This window comes from Oncorhynchus mykiss, chromosome 19 (assembly GCF_057628025.1).
Source record: "Oncorhynchus mykiss isolate SJ-2025 chromosome 19, ASM5762802v1, whole genome shotgun sequence".
Classification (NCBI taxonomy): domain Eukaryota; kingdom Metazoa; phylum Chordata; class Actinopteri; order Salmoniformes; family Salmonidae; genus Oncorhynchus; species Oncorhynchus mykiss.
In genome coordinates, this window is record NC_143040.1 from 66373625 (window position 1) to 66392449 (window position 18825).

Consider the following 18825-nt stretch of genomic DNA (forward strand, 5'->3'; position numbering starts at 1 on the left):
CCTGTGTTCCAATGTCACGTTGTGTTAGCTAATCCAAGTTTATCACTTTGAAAGGCTAATTGATCATTAGAAAACCCTTTTCAATTATGTTATCACAGCAGAAAACTGCTGGAACATCAGCATTTATGGGTTCGATTACAGGCTCAAAATGGCTAGACAAACCGAACTTTCTTCTGAAACTTATCCATCTATTCTTGTTCTGAGAAATGAAGGCTATTCCATGTGAGAAAATGCCAAGAAACTGAAGATCTCGTACAACGCTGTGTACTCCCTTCACAGAACAGCGCAAACTGGCTCTAACCAGAATAGTAAAAGGAGTGGGAGGCCCCGGTGTACAACTGAGCATGAGGACAAGTACCTTAGAATGTCTAATTTGAGAAACTGACGCCTCACAAGTCCTCAACTGGCAGCTTCATTAAATAGTCCCCGCAAAACACCCGTCTCAACATCAACATCATCCGGGGTGCTGGTCTGGTTTTGTATTTTATATGACACACGCACTGACACACACACACACACACACTGAAACACACACCCACTCATTGCATACACACACACACACACGCTCAAGATGATAGAAATACATAACCTTATTGTTAAAATAATAAAAATTAGGTTTGTCATGAGACCAGCAGACATGACGAGACACACAATAACATGTATTCAGTGTCTGTGCTAAAGGCCTGTTTAAATTCCCTCTGCGGTGTTCTAATATACTCAATGGCGTGAACAAGGAGTATAAATTGTACTATTTGCATACATTTTCTTGGTAAGAGGCCTGCGTCCAGGGTAAGATTTCAGTTGAAGTGGATGAACTATAGGTCATCTTTAAACTATATCCTAGTAAAACCATTGAAAGAAACATGTACACGTTTTTTTTTTTTGTGTATGTTTAATTTTCTTGGAAACGAGAATCAATACAAAAAGAATGGCTATGGTAAAATCATAAGATATATTACAGGGATATAGCTACAGCATTGAAATGTTGCAAAAAAAACATACAAAGAGAAATCTAAACGCCTTCACAAAAAACTCAACTGAAAGATTTTGAAAGGGGTTGATCTGGAACATTAGTGGTTCTAGCACAGTGGCTTGGGGGAAGAATTATGTGGTGACACAATACAACCTAGAAATGTGTACAGTCTTCTACTATAGAAGGCCACTGAGGTTTTTGTGAAGGCAATACCCGTGAAGTGGGAAATGTGTGACTTTGGTTCTAAAAAAAAAAGTACTTTGTTGGATAATTCTAGGGTGTTTGTTGGACAATTCAGGCTAAAGCATAATCCTATTGGTAGTACCATTTATATAGCAAACATAATGGTCTGAGAAATAATATGGTAACAAAACAAAAAACTAAAGCAATTCAACAATGGCAGCATTCCCATTACTTGAGATCTCTTGGAAGAAGCGATAAGCACATGACAAGCAGCAAGAATGGCAGTCTGAAAAAGTTGACAACATTCACGATATGTCTACTGAAATTGAAATATGTAGCTTGTGGAAATTTCTGAAAAGTGGGTCATGGTATCGCTGTGTGTCTCCTCAAAAGAGACAACTCATATGTCATTCATTTCTATTTACATAAAATATTTACAGCATAGTCATAATTAATCATAATCGCTCTGTTATAAAATATATACCACAGTAAAAAAAAAAAAAGTCAGGATGGGGTTAAATGGTATTTACAAAGTCAGTGACTGGCATCACTATAAAGCGTTCGGTCTGAAGTCGGTTCAATGGTAGAGAGGATGGTCTGTCTTTGTCCTGTTGGCTCGGCCAATAGAGTCTCTCGCAGGGCAGTGCTTAATAAAGGGTTGAAATCGGCAGGCAGTTTGATTGGGCAGACCTTGCCATTTGGTGGCCCGAACATTAAAAAAAAAAATGTCTGCCCTCTCTTCATAACTCCATGAGAGTGACCTGGAACTGACTGCTCATGACTTCAGAGATCTCTATGAGGAACGCTGAGTGGTTGCTGTAGTGTTCAATGATGTTGTCATCCATATTGACGAAAATCCTGAAAGACAACAGACAAAGAACAGATGAATGTCTTGTACCACACCTTTTATATAACAGGCTACATGTTACGTAAATGACCTCTTTGCTGCTGTCTGGCTGAGACATTGTTTTAGTCATGAAACAAAAGAGTGAGAGGCCTCCAATTCCCTCAACACTGCAAACAATTAATCAGGCCAGACTCCTTTTCCCAGATGGCAACCTGGCTTTACGGTAAGTAGAGCTTTGTTGCTAATCAAGCGATCTGTCTGCTCACGCTACCCGGAGGGAAGGGACTGATTGAAGACTATAAGCAGAAGGAGAATGTTACAGAACCTGTTGGGTTCTCCATGTAATGTCAGCACACAGCAGGGCGGAGTGACAGAAGAACCACATGTCATTCAGGGTGACAGTCCCCCTCTAATCTTCTCCGTCAAGTCAGCTTCAACAAATGACTGCCTCGCAACATGTTAGCGTCACACCCGTTCATTGACATGGATTCTGGTGTGAAGACTACCGGCCTACTTCACTACTAGGGGTATGTCTCAAGCTGAGGGAAATGTTGTCACCTATACATCGAAGGACTTTACGTTTACTGTAAAATCAGAATAGTATATAAATCCCTTTGAAAGACTATGGCTCAAGCATTGAACACACAATGGACGCCATTATTTCATTTCATGGTTCACATGTTGACAATAGGGATACCAGCTCTTCCTCAAAGGTTAGTCCCATTCAATTGCATCCACCTCGCAACCACATGTTTGCACAATAAGGTGGCTCCCTCCGCCTTAATCAAAACCCTTGTCTATCAGAGTAGCTACCTCTTTTCACTCAACGAAATAGACCAAAACACTTCCTGGTGTAGCTACGGGGATGGGTAGATCAGATTAGAGAAACATAAATATTGTCAAGTAAAACAATCACCTGACTCATCCATCTTTCCGTCCTGTTTCTTTCTCTCTATTGGGAGATTATCACATTCCAGCAGACATAGAGCTAGCTAGCTCACCTAGCCAGTCTGTCAACTTGGGTTGGTTTCCTTACTGAGGACATTACAGTAAAGTAGAAGGATGTGTTGCAAAAGGAAATAGTGAAACGGTAGTGTACTGGGAAAGATGGGTTAGTCTGTGGACATCCTGAGGGTTTGGATTATCCATTTTTATCGGCAGTAAGAAACTGCTAGCCATTGGCTGCTAACAGCTGAGAACTGCTAGCCATTGGCTGCTAACAGCTGAGAACTGCTAGCCATTGGCTGCTAACAGCTGAGAACTGCTAGCCATTGGCTGCTAACAGCTGAGAACGACGAGCAATAAAACAGTTAACAACTTCGGGAGTACAGACCCTCTGAAATCGTCCCATTGCCCATCTGGTGGCTAAAGTAAGAACTGCCAAAAATTCCCAATCAAATAGGATAATTATTATTCTATTATATATTTTTAAATATAGACATACTAAGTCAATAGAAATGTGAAGCAATGTGTAAATGATAACACATTTGTGCAGGAAATTAAGAAATGTATTAAAACGCTGGAAGTGAATGCTGGAATTAAACAATTAACTATGAAATGAGTGAAAGCTCTGTGTATTAAGGAAATAGGTCCCTGGTGCAAATCAAATCCTGTCTCTAACAAGTGCCTGTTGTGTTCAGTGATTTAAGCAAATCAAATCCTGTCTCTAACAAGTGCCTGTTGTGTTCAGTGATTTAAGCAAATAAGAACTTGGGCTATTAATGAATGTTTTATGGTAAGTAGTATATCCTGCTGTGCATCTACTTAATCAAATCCAATACATTTCCCTTCAATTTACTGTAACTTGCTAATGCTACTTGGGAATAGCATTGCTAATTATGTAGCATAGCTAATGCTAACACTTGTTCCTCCTTGATGTAAAAAAAAAAAAAAAAAAGGCCTCAGAAAGTAATTTACCCTCTTTTGCATTTCTTGTATATTTTCCCAATGGAGTCCTCTTGCATGCCATACTTTTCAGAAATCTGAGAAAGGAACAAAGGAAAGATTAGTATCACCGTCAACTCTACACTATTCTCTCATGCTTGAACGATGAGATGCTTGGACGATGACGAAGTTGGGTAAGGAACAAGTATTAAGAGTGTACTACTTACCGCTTGTCTCAGGCCTTTCAGAGTTGGGGTGTTGAGCATGAGAGCATCGAACACCTCCTCGGACTCTGTTCTCACGTACAAGAGTACTGCAAAACAGGACAACAGAATACGTCAGCTTGTTTACCAGACCAGGAGAAAACAGGACAACAGAACAGTGCCGTGTATTCATTAAAGCCAAAGGAAGCCAGGATTCCCTCCCAGAATTGTAAAAAACTAAATGTTTACATTGAATAATGTATCTTTCTTCTCTCTGTGTTTCATAATTTTCCTTCAATTTGCTAGAGGCTGAATGTATCTCACCGGAGAAAGCATCCAAGTGAGCGAAACAGCGCCCCTCTGTGTCTGTATGTATAGCCCATCTATCTGAGTATGATATTCTTCCCGCCCATAGCATTGAATGCAAGGAACCCAGTGAACATTTGACCTCCCTATGAAATAATAGCTGATCAGCGTTGAGCTAAACTGAGTGAGCTCAACTGTGAATGGTCCTGGCACACCAAAAATGTTTTTCAAGAGAAGCCATTTTGGATTTGGCTTCATGCCAGTCCATCGCATCAAAAAACCAAATGTTACTGACTGAGAACTTGAATTGTTGCATCTCGTTGTGTTTTTGTCCTCCAATAGCTAGCTAGCTAGCTAAAATTGTCCCCTTTCCTAAATTAGCCATGGATGGAGATAGGGATTTGGACTTTTGGTTTGACTTAATTCTCCATACTGACCAATGAATATAACAGCGATTCTGATTTAACTATAAATTCATACAATTTGCCCCTGACCTGAGAGGATGGAAGTTCAACATGTAGCTAGATGTAGTAGGCTAATGTTAACTAGTGTGGTCATCATTGCCAATGAAAGGAAGTTAGGCTAGCGAGCAAGCATTTTAACCAGTTAGCCCAGGACAACAACATTTTTTTTTTTAAACGTGTACTGTATGACAGTCATATACGCTTTCGTCAACATGAAAGAGAGGAAGATGGCACACGCACACACACAAATCAGAACCATGGACAGCCACATATTTATACTGAACAAAAATATAAACACAACGTGTAAAGTGTTGGTCTCATGTTTCATGAGACCTAGCTTCATACTCGTCGCCAAACCCACTGGCTACAGGTCATCTACAAGTCTCTGCTAGGTAAAGCCCCGCCTTATCTCAGCTCACTGGTCACCATAGCAGCACCCACTCGTAGCACGCGCACCAGCAGGTATATCTCACTAGTCACCCCCAAAGACAATTCCTCCTTTGGTTGTCTTTCCTTCCAGTTCTCTGCTGCCCATGACTGGAACGAATTGCAGAAATCTCTGAAGCTGGAGACTCACATCTCCTTCACTAGCTTTAAACACCAGCTGTCAGAGCTGTTTACAGATCACTGCACCTGTACTTAGCCTATCTGTAAATATCTACCTACCTCAACCCTATACTGGTATTTATTTATTTTGCTCCTTTGCACCTCAGTATCTCTACCTGCACATTCATCTTCTGCCGATCTACCATTCCAGTGTTTAATTGCTATATTGTAATTACTTCGCCACCATGGCCTATTTATTTCCTTAACTTACCTCATTTGCACTCACTGTATATAGACTTTTAGTTTTATTTTGTTCTACTGTATTATTGACTGTATGTTTTGTTTATTCCATGTGTAACTCTGTGTTGTTGTATGTGTCGAATTGCTACGCTTTATCTTGGCCAGATCGCAGTTGCAAATGAGAACTTGTTCTCAACTAGCCTACCTGGTTAAATAAAGGTGAAATAAATAAAAAATGAGCTGAAATAAAAGATCCCAGAAATGTTCAATTTGCACAAAAAGCTTCTTTCTCTCAAATTTTGTGCACAGATTTGTTTACATCCCTGTTAGTGAGCATTTCTCCTTTTGCGAAGATAATCCATCCATGGGACAACAGAATACGTCAGTCCGTTTACCAGACCGGGAACACAGTAGCGCCGTCTGTATATTTGCTTTGGGTTTGGGCCACTTTCATTTCAATTCAGGAAGTGCGCTGTATTTTCAATTCAATAATTTAACTTTTCTATTTACCTTTCTGTTGCTCCTCCAAGCTGGCCTGCTTGCTTGGTGGTGGGCTACCACTGCTCTGGTCCACTCTATCAGGGTAAAGTCTCTTCAGGGAGGTCCTTTCAACCTCTTCCAGGGTTGTGGGAGGTGCCTACACAGAGAACAATCATTAGGTACAGTTCCTCTATAGAATTTGATTGCTTAATTTCCCATCCCAGCCATTGTATGGCTGGAACAGTCATAAATAGGAATGTTATTATCACTGCTAAAGAGGTCTCCCATGACCCTGAAGGGATGCAGATGCAGAGAGATAAAAGGTTCCAGACCAGAAGTCTAAGTCTAAACTATCAGAGACGTAACTCTGTGTTGTTGTTTTTTTGTCGCACTGCTTTGCTTTATCTTAGCCAGGTCGCAGTTGTAAATGAGAACTTGTTCTCAACTGGCCGACCTGGTTAAATAAAGGTGAAATAAAATAATATCAAAGTTTCACAACCTGTCAGCGAGTCACATTTTGTATTGTATATGAGACAGAACATTTTCAGACTATTTTTTTTATCAAGATAACGTTAATTTGTTTGGGGATTTTTCGGTTCTCTCCCCTCTTAACAAACTGGGATTTTCTAAGACATATTTTCTTTGACAGGTGCAATGATTTATGGGACTCAGCTAAGTCTTGTAAATCATCCTACCCTCAGAGCTCAGAAAAACAAATGACCCCCTTCACATTTATCCTAAATTAGGGAACATCTCTCCCTAGCTTCCTCTCTTAAAGCAGTGAAAATGTCTGTAGTGTCAAGTAAGTATGGGAGCATTAACACTTGGTAGAAGACTGAGCACACACACACACACACACACACACACACACACACACACACCCACTCCCACTCCCCCTCCCCACTCCCTAAAGCCCAGACTGTGGGAACTAAATGCCTGTCAGAACAGGAGCCCTTACCACCTCCACTGGCTTGTGTCAACAACACTGAAAAGTGGGGGGCTCGGTGAGTGTGTCTGCCAGGTGTATGTGTGTCTGCCAGGTGTGTGTGAGTGTGTCTGTCAGATGTGAGTGTGTCTGCCAGGTATATGTGTGTCTGCCAGGTGTGTGTCTGCCAGGTGTATGTGAGTCTGCCAGGTGTATGTGTGTCTGCCAGGTAATGTGTGTCTGCCAGGTGTATGTGTGTCTGCCAGGTGTGTGAGTGTCTGCCATGTGTATGTGTGTCTGCCATGTGTATGTGAGTCTGCCAGGTGTGTGTGAGTGTGTCTGCCAGGTGTGTGTGAGTGTGTCTGTCAGGTGCGTGTGTGTGTGTCTGCCAGGTGAGTGTGTGTCTGCCAGGTGAGTGTGTGTCTGCCAGGTGAGTGTGTGTCTGCCAGGTGGTGTGTGTGTGTCTGCCAGGTGTGTGTGAGTGTGTCTGTCAGGTGCGTGTGTGTCTGCCAGGTGAGTGTGTGTCTGCCAGGTGAGTGTGTGTCTGCCAGGTGAGTGTGTGTCTGCCAGGTGGTGTGTGTGTCTGCCAGGTGTGTGTGAGTGTGTCTGTCAGGTGCGTGTGTGTCTGCCAGGTGAGTGTGTGTCTGCCAGGTGAGTGTGTGTCTGCCAGGTGAGTGTGTGTCTGCCAGGTGAGTGTGTGTCTGCCAGGTGAGTGTGTGTCTGCCAGGTGGTGTGTGTGTGTCTCTTTGTGTAGGTTCCTGCAGGTTATCCCGTGTGTCAGTCACACTAGACTTGAGTTTCGAGTCGAGGAATCTGAATAGCCCACCAATTAGATTGTCTGAGCTTGGCATCTGCCTCTCCTCACTTTCCCTGATACTCTCCCTTATCCCAACCCACTTTTCCCACAAACTTATTTTCCCACACCACCCCCCCCCCCCTTGTGTGTGCCAGAGCCCTGAGCTACAGTCCCGGGATAGCAGGGAACATGACTCAACTCACTGTTGTGGTGGTGAACTCCAATATCCCTCAATCCCAAAGAAAGATAAAGAAAGGTGGAGTAGATGAGGGAGGAGGGAGACCTACCAGGCCACAGCGCTGCATGTTGGAGAGGTGCATCTCTGGGATGAAGAGGACGGGGTTGGTGACGTGGTCCTCCAGGGTTTTGAAGAAGGTGCTGTCACTTCCCATGGAGCTGGACACTACTGACTTGATGGCTGAGGAGGGAGAGGAGAACACTGGGTTAGAGTGAGCATTATAGAATCGCCTGTTAAATGAAGACCTAAAGGGGTTGTTTTCCCCGGGTGCTTTTTAGTCTGCGAGTAAGGTTTACCTGAGTCTGGGAGACTGTCTCTAGGACATTGTAATGCTTGTGAGTCTGAATTATCCTCTTTAAAAGGTAGAACAGGTACTGAATAATAACACTTCATACAAGTGGGGATAAATCCAAAAATGCTAATTTGGTTAGAAACGCATGGGGTCTTAAATGACAATCACAGACTGAGAATGCAGGATGTATTTCCTGCTTGTCTGTTTTCACTGGATTTAGTCAGACTGGATTTCAACCATGCAATGGAGTGGAGATGGACTTGTGGAGGCCAAGCCTCATGATAAAAAAAGATACCCAACCTGTAATTAAATGACTTATTTGCATATTGTAACATGCTGACCACACCGCTTGTGTTTCTTGCACGAGTGTTGCAAAAATAAATGTACCCGTTATTCAATAATAGAATCCAAACTGCACACACGCCCGTGCGACAACGAACCTCTACGTAGCCAGGTCCTAAAATAGAACTTGGTTTTATTTTTGCCACTTGAGGCGCTGCAAGTCCCGCCTCTCTCATTTTCTCATTGGTTTTTAGGAGGTCCACACTCCAGTGCAGTTGGTTGTAGTAAAGCACCTTAAAGTTGGTTGCCAACCGCCACATAAAGTCCACAGAAGAAGACTGAAGGAGAAGAGTTTACTAGAAACAAATGTTTACCCTTTTACCTGTGGATTAATTATTGGAGTAGAGAACAGACGATTTTGTGTGGCTCAAAATGGGTCAATATTCTACAAAGATCCAGGAAACAAAAGGACTTTGAGCATTTCATGTAAAATATGTTTATATCCCAGGACAAATTAGCTAGCAACAGCTAGCAACAGCTAGCGAGCTAATTGTCCATGAATGTTATATGTGTTTCGACCTGGACCGAAATGAATGTTGTTGGTTCAGAGTTATTTTTGATATTTCATCCTGCGTGTCCTGATCGCATCTGGTGTGGATGAACAACATCAACATGTGCACAATGGCACATGCTCGTCATAGACAGCATGTTTTCCTGGGGTTTACATGTGTCATTGGGTTAGTGTTTGTGTGCGGATGTCGCTTGTGATTCTTTTTCTAATAAGACAGTGTCTGAAGAAGTCTTACTTTTGGAGTCGATGACAGTTTTGCCCCTCCTCTTGCTCCTCTTCCTGTCCTCATCCCTCATCTTCCTCTCTGCACCCTGAGGAGAAAGACCCAGACACACATGGTCACAACTCTTCTCTGACAGTTTTATTCCTCATTTTATTAACCAGTCAGCCATGCAACAATGTGTTTATTAGAGAAGAAGCAGCGATAAAATAATACACCCGATTTTATGTCATGGTTGACCTAGCCTGACTAGCAATGTAGTCCGGTCACACCGCTCCACCTCATCACATTGAGATACAGAGGGACAACAGTGATGACGGAACACTCATTCACCAGCTGCTAAACCAGTTTGTTTGGCTTGTGTGTCAATGAGCGGCCCGACACATTATCACTCCACTGTGTCAAAACAGCTAGTGGCAACGGATGACACATCCCAAAAGGTGGATAGATTGAAAAGATTATACATGGCCATAGGGGCATTTGACGACAACTATCAGATTTCAAGCCAACAATGGGATCAATGACTAGGTCTGTCAGACATAGGTTCAACTCATGAACCAGACATCTCTGAGATTAAATAATCTGTTTTCGTCACCTGCACAGCTTTAGGTCATAAACTAGAGATACAGTAACTGTATAGGACTTAGTACCAAACCTTGGGGGATGCCACTAAATATATATTGTAAAGCATACAGTGCATTCGGAAAGCATTCAGACCCCTTGACTTATTCCACATTTTGTTATGTAATAGCCTTACTCTAAAATTAATTATTTAGTTTTCCTCATCAATCTACACACAATGCCCCATGAAAACAAGTTTAGACATTTTTGCAAATGCATAAAAAAAACTGAAATATCACATTTACATAAGTATTCAGGCCATTTACTCAGTACTTTGTTGAAGCACCTTTGGCAGCGATCACAGCCATTTTCAGGTCTCTCCAGAGATGTTCGATTGGGTTTTTCAAGTCCGGCCTCTGGCTGGGCCACTCAGAGACTTGTCCCGAAGCCACTCCTGCGTTGTCTTGGCTGTGTGCTTAGTGTTATTGTCCTGTTGGAAGGTGAACCTTCATCCCAGTCTGAGGTCCTGAGCAGTTTTTCATCAAGGATCTCTCTGTACTTTGCTCCATTCATCTTTCCCTTGATCCTGACTAGTCTCCCAGTCCCTGCCGCAGAAAAACATCCCCACAGCATGATGCTGCCACCACCATGTTTCACCATAGGGATGGTGCCAGGTTTCCTCTTGACGTGATGCTTGGCATTCAGGCCAAAGAGTTCAATCTTGGTTTCATCAAACCAGAGAATCCCCTAAAGGACTCTCACGGTCTGAGAGCCCTTTAGGTGCCTTTTGACAAACTCCAAGCGGGCTGTCATGTGCCTTTTACTGAGGAGTGGCTTCCGTCAGGTCACTATAAAGCACCGATTGATGAGGTATTGCAGAGATGTGGTAGAAACATCTCAAGGATGATCAATGGAAACAAGATGCACCGGAGCTCAATTTCCAGTCTCATAAAAAAGGGTCTGAATATTTATGTAAATAAGGTATAAGGTAAACATTTCTAGAAACCTGTTTCCGTGTTGTCATTATGGGGGTATTGTGTGTAGATTGTTGAGGAGAAGAATGTATGTACGTAACAAAGTGGAAACAGGTAAAGGGGCCTGAATACTTTCCGAATGCACATTACACATCTATAAGGCCTTAGAAAAAAATGACATTTGAGATGGAGATCTTTACTGACCTTATCACAGAAGATTTTGACCTGGACAGCAGCTCTGTGGATGAGGCGGTTGGTGCCGGTGCTGAAATCATAGGTGTCGATCTGGAGGTTGAGAGGAAGCCCCTTCACCCCCTTCTGAGAGGAGAAGTCTGTACTCAGAGAGTTAATGCCAATGTACACCTGGAGAGAGGAGAGAAGAGAATAGGGGTAAACATGATATCAGACAAGGAAACGTACAGTATTAATACTGGTTTCAAAGAAACTAATAAAGATTTCACATCACGGGCACAACACCTCTCCCCTATGTTACCTACTTTTTGTGTGCGTGTACTGACATGTATGTGTAACCGATTGATACACACGCAAACTACATGTTAATGTATTTTGTCCGTTATGTGTCGGACCCCAGTAAGACCAGCTGTCTCTAATAGAGATCCTGATCAATTTTTTTAAAATGTGAGGACTTTCTATAACTGTTTAGGTGCCCTTTTTTATTTATTTTTTAAAGGTCCTTGAGTGGTATTGAGAACCTTGAAAAATCATTAAACCATTTACGCAATTCGCAATTGCTTCACTAATGTTCTATTCAATTTCATATAACGAGAAGTGACAAAGAGAGGTCTCGTGTGTGTGGGCGGCTGGCGGCCCTTTCACCAATGAGGTGTGACTGAGAGAAAATAAAAATATTGAGTGACAAGCATAGACACATCTCTGATCAGGAAGAAGTGTGGAGACAGAAAAAGCTTAACAAATCAAAAACTAGGAATCTATGGACACGTGTTGTGATGACACCGTTTTGGCTTGGCAACTCTCCAATCTAAAACGTACAGACGTTCAGTATAACAGAAAAGCTTTGAATGTTTCCACAACGGCTGTGTCTTGGTAAGGTTTCAGGATATAAGAGGCCCTGATTTTAACAGACTTGTTCTGGGTAAAATGAGATGAATTAGTATATCACTGGTTGTGACAACAGGTGCCTTCAGTGTTGAAATGAGCTTTACTCTCTCATTCCTTCCAACCTGTACTTTCCTTTCTCCCTCTCCCCCTCTCTCCCTCCCTCTCTCCGTTCTCCCTCTCTCCGTTCTCCCTCTCCCTCTCTCCACCTGCAGGGAGTTTCACTGCCTCACCCCTATGGGCGTGAGCAGATTGCAGTAAGCGCTCTCGACGTGTCGCTCTTGCCTTGTGGTGACAGGCGCCCCGGGGCGGCCGCATGCCAGGGATTCCTCCCCTCCCAACCCTCAGCGCTCCCTCATCGCCCCATTTCAGCTCAACGGATAGCGTGGCTAGATAAATAATAGGGCTGTTCCTAGCACTGTGACTTTATCTGTGTGTGTGTGTCAGTGTGTGTGTGTGTGTGTCAGTGTGTGTGCGTCAGCGTGTGTGTATCAGCGTGTGTGTATCAGCGTGTGTGCGTCAGCGTGTGTGGTGTGTGTGTGTGTGTGTCAGCGTGTGTGTGCGTCAGTGTGTGTGTATCAGCGTGTGTGTGTGTGTGTGTGTGTGTGTGTGTGTGTGTGTGTGTGTGTGTGTGTGTGTGCGTCAGTGTGTGTGTGCGTCAGTGTGTGTGTGCGTCAGTGTGTGTGTCCGTCAGAGTGTGTGTGTCAGAGTGTGTTTTTCCAGTTTCCTGGCTGCGCTTACCTTCCCTTCCTCGTTGGGGTTCCAAATGAAAGACAGAGCATTGAAGGCCACCTCTTCCACATGGCTGATGCCACTGAACACCTCTTTGTAGTCAGCTAGAAGACAGATAGAAAGATATTAATATAAGGAAAATAAAGTGGTTATCTGCTCTGACAAGATCCAGGCTTATGAAAGAAACCAGATTGTGGTTCTGTTCTGAGTGGATACAGGCTTACGAAAAGAAGCAACAACTACTAATAAAACCTTTCACTCATTGACATGTGTTGTTTTAAATGTAGAACTAAGGCAAATTCCTGTTGCTGTTCCCATGCATGTGTTTATGTGTACATGGTAAAGGTTGTATACCGATGTCAATGACCCGCTGCTTAACGGTCGGCTGCCTTGCGTGCCAGTGATTCCAGCACCTCAGCTGGATCTCTGCACTCTTATCATTCTCAAACACCGCCATGACCACCGTCTGGAGAAAGAGAGCGGAGAGAGAGAGAGAGAGGGGCCATCAGACAAGGTACATTTTGTGTAGGTTGTGTGCATCGCCAACTCCGAGAAAGGCAAACTACTGGGCACGTTTCATTCGCAAAGGCTTGTGTTTTCTCTTTTCACCAGAGAAAAGAGAGAGGGCTGTCACGCAGACCTTTAACTCCTCCCCCTGTTCTCCCTCTCGGCCTGACTAACTGGCTGACTCGCAGACCTTTAGCTCCTCCCCCTGTTCTCCCTCTCGGCCTGACTAACTGGCTGACACGCAGACCTTTAGCTCCTCCCCCTGTTCTCCCTCTCGGCCTGACTAACTGGCTGACACGCATTGGGTTTGGCCCCGCCAGATGAAATATGTGTTGGCCCCGAACACTGAGCCTGGCGTAACTCCAAAACCAAAATCACTCATCACAAGAAGAGAGAACAACGTTCCCACCCTGCTCCGTCTACCATGACAGTCAACAATGGTGAGGAGAGGGGGGGGGGGTTTGAAGGAACATACTTTTACTGGGGTTGTGTCAAATAGAACATCCTCTGGTGAGAGGAACTGTCCTCTTGGGTGATGTCATCAAAGCTCGACTCACCTTGACTTTGTTGGAGGACGGGCTGTCCACCCCCTGTAGGGAGATAGGGTAGAACTGGCCCTTGTTGAGGTAAACCATGGGCAGCTGGGACGACTTGTGCTGGGTGGCTTGAGGGGCTCCCAAAACAAACTGGAAATCATTCCTGGAGACAGAACGTTAACGGTCAGCATTATGTTTAGCCATTTGAATATTACTGCCATTGCTTTGCGAGTTATACACAGCTCGATGATATTCATTACCTTTAGCCTTATTAAATTAGCATTTTCGATACTTGGGTGTAGCTCAGCACAGGTGTTCTAATTTGATTTGATTCCCAGGGCACATAGCTACCTGTATCTCTCTGGAGGGGAGTTGGTGTAGGAGTCAGAGTACACTGGACTGGGCTGCTTGGTAAAGGGATCACTGTAGGGGAGAGCCTGCTTCAGAGGAACACAAGAAAAAAGTAATGAGGAGATGGAATGTGAAAAAGAAAGAAAGAGAGAGAGGAAAACTAGAAGGGGAGAAGTTGCCAGAGATTAAAATGTACAATTTAACAAGATGGCTGCTCTGGTTAGAACAGTAAGCTTACCTCAGTGGTGGCCTCGGGGAAGGCTGTCTCTGTGGGCCACTTCTGGGAGAGCAGAGAGTCAAACATGTTGTTGATGGCCTGCTTGTCGTAGGTGTCGGCGCTGGAGTTTTGATGGACAGATGGAGGGCAGAGGGACGACAGCTTGCTGTTGAGGTCCAGCGCCTCCTGGGGGTGGCTGGAAGAAACGTTGGTGATGTTGGTAGGCGTCTCCAGGGAGACCAGCTCGGGGGAGGAGCCACTCAGTGTCCTGGGGGGGAGGGGAGTTTAGATACAATACCAACCCAATTAGCCACTCCTTTGATTGACACTCAATTAAATAATGGAGATGTTTGATAAACAAAACTCTCCTGAGAAACACTGATTGTCAATGGAACTGCCCTTCCTTCAACAAAAAAATCCAGCTCTTTTATACAGTAGCCTGTACAGCAGCACACATACACACAATTCCCGACATAAAATGTGTAAAAGTCAATAAGAATGAATAAAGCCAGTGTAGTTCTCAGAGTCCACTGAGCACACAGTGCTACTGAAAGTGAACTAAAGAAAGCTGGGTGGGAACTGTTTACCGCCTAATCCCAATATTTCTTCCCCTCTTTCTTTATTTGAGTTTTGTCGAAAGGGACTGACTGCCGTGTTTGACGGGACAACAGTGCGGCCACCGACGGCCATTTTTCAACCCAGACAAAAGAGAAGGTGAGAGAGAGGGAGAGCTGGGGCTGCTTCTCCTCCTTTGTGAGTCAGAGACGGTGTTGTTCAGGGGTGGCAAGAGGAGGAGTACCACAGCCCATAATCCCTTGGGGTTCTGTTTGACAGGGGGATTAGCCACAAGCTCACCCAACTCTGACCTTGCCAAAGCCTTGCCCTTTTTCTGCAGCTTGACTCCATGACATAGGAACTCGGGTTCCACTTAAAAATCCCTTTAACACCCGATCTTCCCCATACCCCTTTAGTGTCTGCCTCCAAGGTTTGATTGACAGGTGAAATTATCTTGGCCTTTAACCTGATCGCTCAATCAAGTCCATACTCTTGGTAGTGTAAACAATTGCTTAGATATCATCTTTTTTTTTTTTTTTTTTTTAGAGGGGTGGATCAGCTAAATATTGCGGAAAGAATATTGGTTCCATCAATGTAATTGTAATTGTCTGCATCATTTCCAATCCCCCATATATTTTTGGGGTAAATATATACATCCATATACATACACACATACATACCTATATAGACATATATAATATTTAAAATAATATACCTTTATTATTATTCCCCGCAAAGCCTTCCGCCGATCCCCCAATTGGAGTAAACTAATAAACACTTCTGCTTCTACCTTCAATTTCTACATCTTAATACACATTTTACAGACACAGTCTATTTTACCACAGTTATATTTTGTTTGTTTTTAGTCCTTCCTCTATTTCTGATGTCCATCCAGTTTGATTTCTATTTGTAACTGTGCTATTTCACAAAAGGTCTGGACATATATACATTTTACAGATGTATATACATGTTTTACATGTTTTATCTTGCTATTTGTCCCACCCTTCAGCTCCATTCAACCTCTCCCATCTATCTCTCAACATCATCCATTTTGGATTTCTATTTGCCATATATTTTCCAGATATCAATCTTACCTCTCTGGCTTGTACATACTGCTGCCTCGGCTGCACGCAACCATTTTCTGTTCTTTTGGTGTCTGTGTGAACATGAGAGACAACAGTGAGTTGTTTCTGTACAACACATACAAAGGAGACAGGTTGAACTTAAACGGGTGGTATAACACACACACACACACACACACACACACACACACACATTACCTTGCACTGGTCGTAGGTGAGTAGGTTGTCTGTGTAGGCCCAGGAGTCCATGATGAGGTTACTGTAACACTGGTAGTTGAAACTCTCGTTCTGAAGGACCAATCCCAGAGTCCTGCAGCACACAGACCAGGAGAAACATGAATAAAGTCACATGATTTAAAAAAAAGGCTTCACATTCTGAATAATACATTAGCGTGAAGGAGGTAGCACTTGACTTTGTAAATTAAATGACATTTTTTTGGCATGTTTTGGCTATGGGAAGTGCCTATGCGTATGTTAACTTTTGTAGTAGAGATGCAAGACTTAATGCTGTGAGTGTCTGCATGCTAATAACAACCTTAAGCGCTGCACATACTTGCCCCTGGGCTAGGAGGACGGTTTCGATTGCAAAACCACAGATCTTAATAAGACATTTGCTGCTCACTGCGTACAGTAGATGCCAGAGAAATTCAACATACTAGGGGCCAAGAGCTCACCCACACACAAGTATGCCTTGTATAATAACCTCAAAATAATTACGTTCACTAGAACTCAATCACATTATCAGTTACCTCAGAACGGTATTATGTTTTCTTTTTTTTAATGAAAATAAATAACATTTTTGTTAGAAGCCTTTTCCCTCCAGGGGGCCATAGGGTCGTAGTGACTTCTTAAGTACAAAGGTCAAGATCCGAGCTGTCAGCTGTCTGGAAGGCTCTGGGTAGCCAACAGTCCAGACACAAAACATGGGATTTAGGGGAAGGATCAGTAACTCCTTAGGATAAACAGAAAGAAAATTGGGATTTGTTTTTTTGGGGGGGGGGGAATTTCCTGGCTACTGAGGATGGAGTAAGCTTCCTGTAAGTTGACCTGGAGTGGCCAGTGTGCAAACAGAGCAGGTTTACCTATGAGCTACCACATAATGTGCTGACAACAAAAGGAAGACTTCAGGCATTGACGTCCTACGGTGTTTGACCAGGAGTGAGAGAATCACAATAAGGGCGTATTAGCAGAAAATAATGTTGTATTATCACTGTCCTTCCATACCTCTTAAGATTCCTATACAATTGTTTACTAAAAAATACCTTCTCTCAAAACTACAGCCCACCACTGCAAAGACTGATAACAGACACCTGTTGTAAGATACACCTGTCTCTCCCCTCTACAGACACTCACCTGCCTCAGTGTACATTAACACCACAACATTCCATTAGCTACTCTTCCCCTTACAAAAAAAAAAGGTGCCGTTTTGAAACTGCAGTAAAAGTGCAGTAACTGCAGTCGACTGTGGTATTTTGGACACAGTAATTGCAGTATAACTGCATTGTACTGCAGTTATACTGCGAAATTATTGCAGTAAAAAAATATATGTTTTTTTTTGGGACGCATTATTTGCTGCAAACTACAGTTATACTGTACTCTGACTGCAATCATTTTGCCAGTTTAAACCACGAGTCCCTATAAATACACAACATAGCAGGGGGACATCGAAAGTGTGTGTGTGTGTGTGTGTGTGTGTATCAGGTTCTCCACTAAATATACTTTTAGTAAAAAACACACACCTTTCACATGATGGTCTCATTGCACAACATAGAGAAACAGAGGTAGAGAAGAGGGGGCATGAGTGCCCTGAATTTCTCCACCCCTCTCTCTCAGGAAGTGAAGGTAACTCTTACTGTTCAACAGAAGATGATGAATGGACAAGTCAGCACTTGCATCATAATCTATTCTGTCCCTCAGCAGAAAATAAAAGGTAGACTGTTGCAGAACCAAAAGCAGTTACAGCCAAAAGAGCCTTACATCAATCCAACCAAAAGATGCACTTATGTCACGTTCATGCAGTAGTCGTAGAAAACAAAAGGTGATCCGGAGTTTCCCACTAGGAGAAACAATCAATAGGAAGCTCTACGCAAATAACTTACTTACATTTTAACCCGGAGGTTCCGAGTTTCCGATAGCACGTGAATGCGGCAATAAAATATTAGACTGTCTAATACAATTGGTTGCATTTTACCTTAGCAGGTATACACCACAAGACAAGTCCAAACTCATTTCCCTTAAGGAACACATTCTAGCCCCAGAACACCCCTCTTTAAACCCTTTAAAACATAGCATGTCCTCAGAGAACCATGTAAAGAAGTTGTCAACTTACTCAATCTCTTTGGTCATGACTCCTTTGCAAGACAGCAGAGTTTAGGTTCCTCTGGGTAAAGACTCCTCTAAGTGGGTGTGGGTGTTGTCTGTCTTAGCAGAGAGAGTGAGCCTGTTTTGATTCCTGTCCTCACCAGCTCCCCACATTTATTTCATGCTGACAGGTAGCTTCCCTCACTCGCGCCTGATTGGCCGAGGGCTCCGGAGACAGGTGCCTGATAGGACAGGTGTAGAGGGGTTAACTGTTTCAGTGCTGATGAAACACAGGTGTGAGTGGCAGGTACTTAGCAGGACAATCCTGGGAGATGTTTCACACATCTCATCAGGAGTTAAAGAAAAGAGATTGGTTTCTCCAGGCTGTCAAATGATTCTTATTGAAAGTGAGAAAACAAAGAGTTTTTTTCAGGAACTATGCTTTAAAATGGCAATAGAATTCAGTATCGTTATACAGTGTT

At 43.2% G+C, this 18825-nt stretch overlaps 1 protein-coding gene across 2 annotated transcripts; it reads right to left on the bottom strand.

Moving 5' to 3' along the window:
* Positions 1–872: 872 nt before the first annotated feature.
* LOC110498393 (grainyhead-like protein 3 homolog) lies at positions 873–18556 on the bottom strand. 2 transcript variants are annotated; one of them, XM_036955156.2, is made up of 15 exons: positions 18372–18556; positions 16241–16352; positions 16055–16116; positions 14427–14673; positions 14189–14274; positions 13859–14000; positions 13149–13260; positions 12804–12898; positions 11190–11348; positions 9466–9541; positions 8135–8265; positions 6157–6283; positions 4115–4200; positions 3921–3985; positions 873–2014 (listed from the first exon to the last, which is right to left on the bottom strand). In XM_036955156.2, the coding sequence occupies exons 1-15, from the start codon at positions 18386–18388 to the stop codon at positions 1897–1899; spliced, it is 1635 nt and encodes a 544-aa protein (XP_036811051.1). In that variant the 5' UTR covers positions 18389–18556; the 3' UTR covers positions 873–1896. The 2 variants fall into 2 exon arrangements, with proteins under 2 accessions (XP_036811051.1, XP_036811050.1); XM_036955155.2 differs by having other exon boundaries at positions 14189–14277; positions 18372–18514.
* Positions 18557–18825: the final 269 nt, after the last annotated feature.

Coding starts and splice junctions, on each gene's coding strand:
- LOC110498393 (XM_036955155.2), bottom strand. Junction 14,278..14,426: donor TCCCCGAGGCCACCACTGAG/GTAAGCTTACTG, acceptor GTTCCTCTGAAG/CAGGCTCTCCCCTACAGTGA. Junction 2,015..3,920: donor TACAAGAAATGCAAAAGAGG/GTAAATTACTTT, acceptor GTTGTCTTTCAG/GATTTTCGTCAATATGGATG.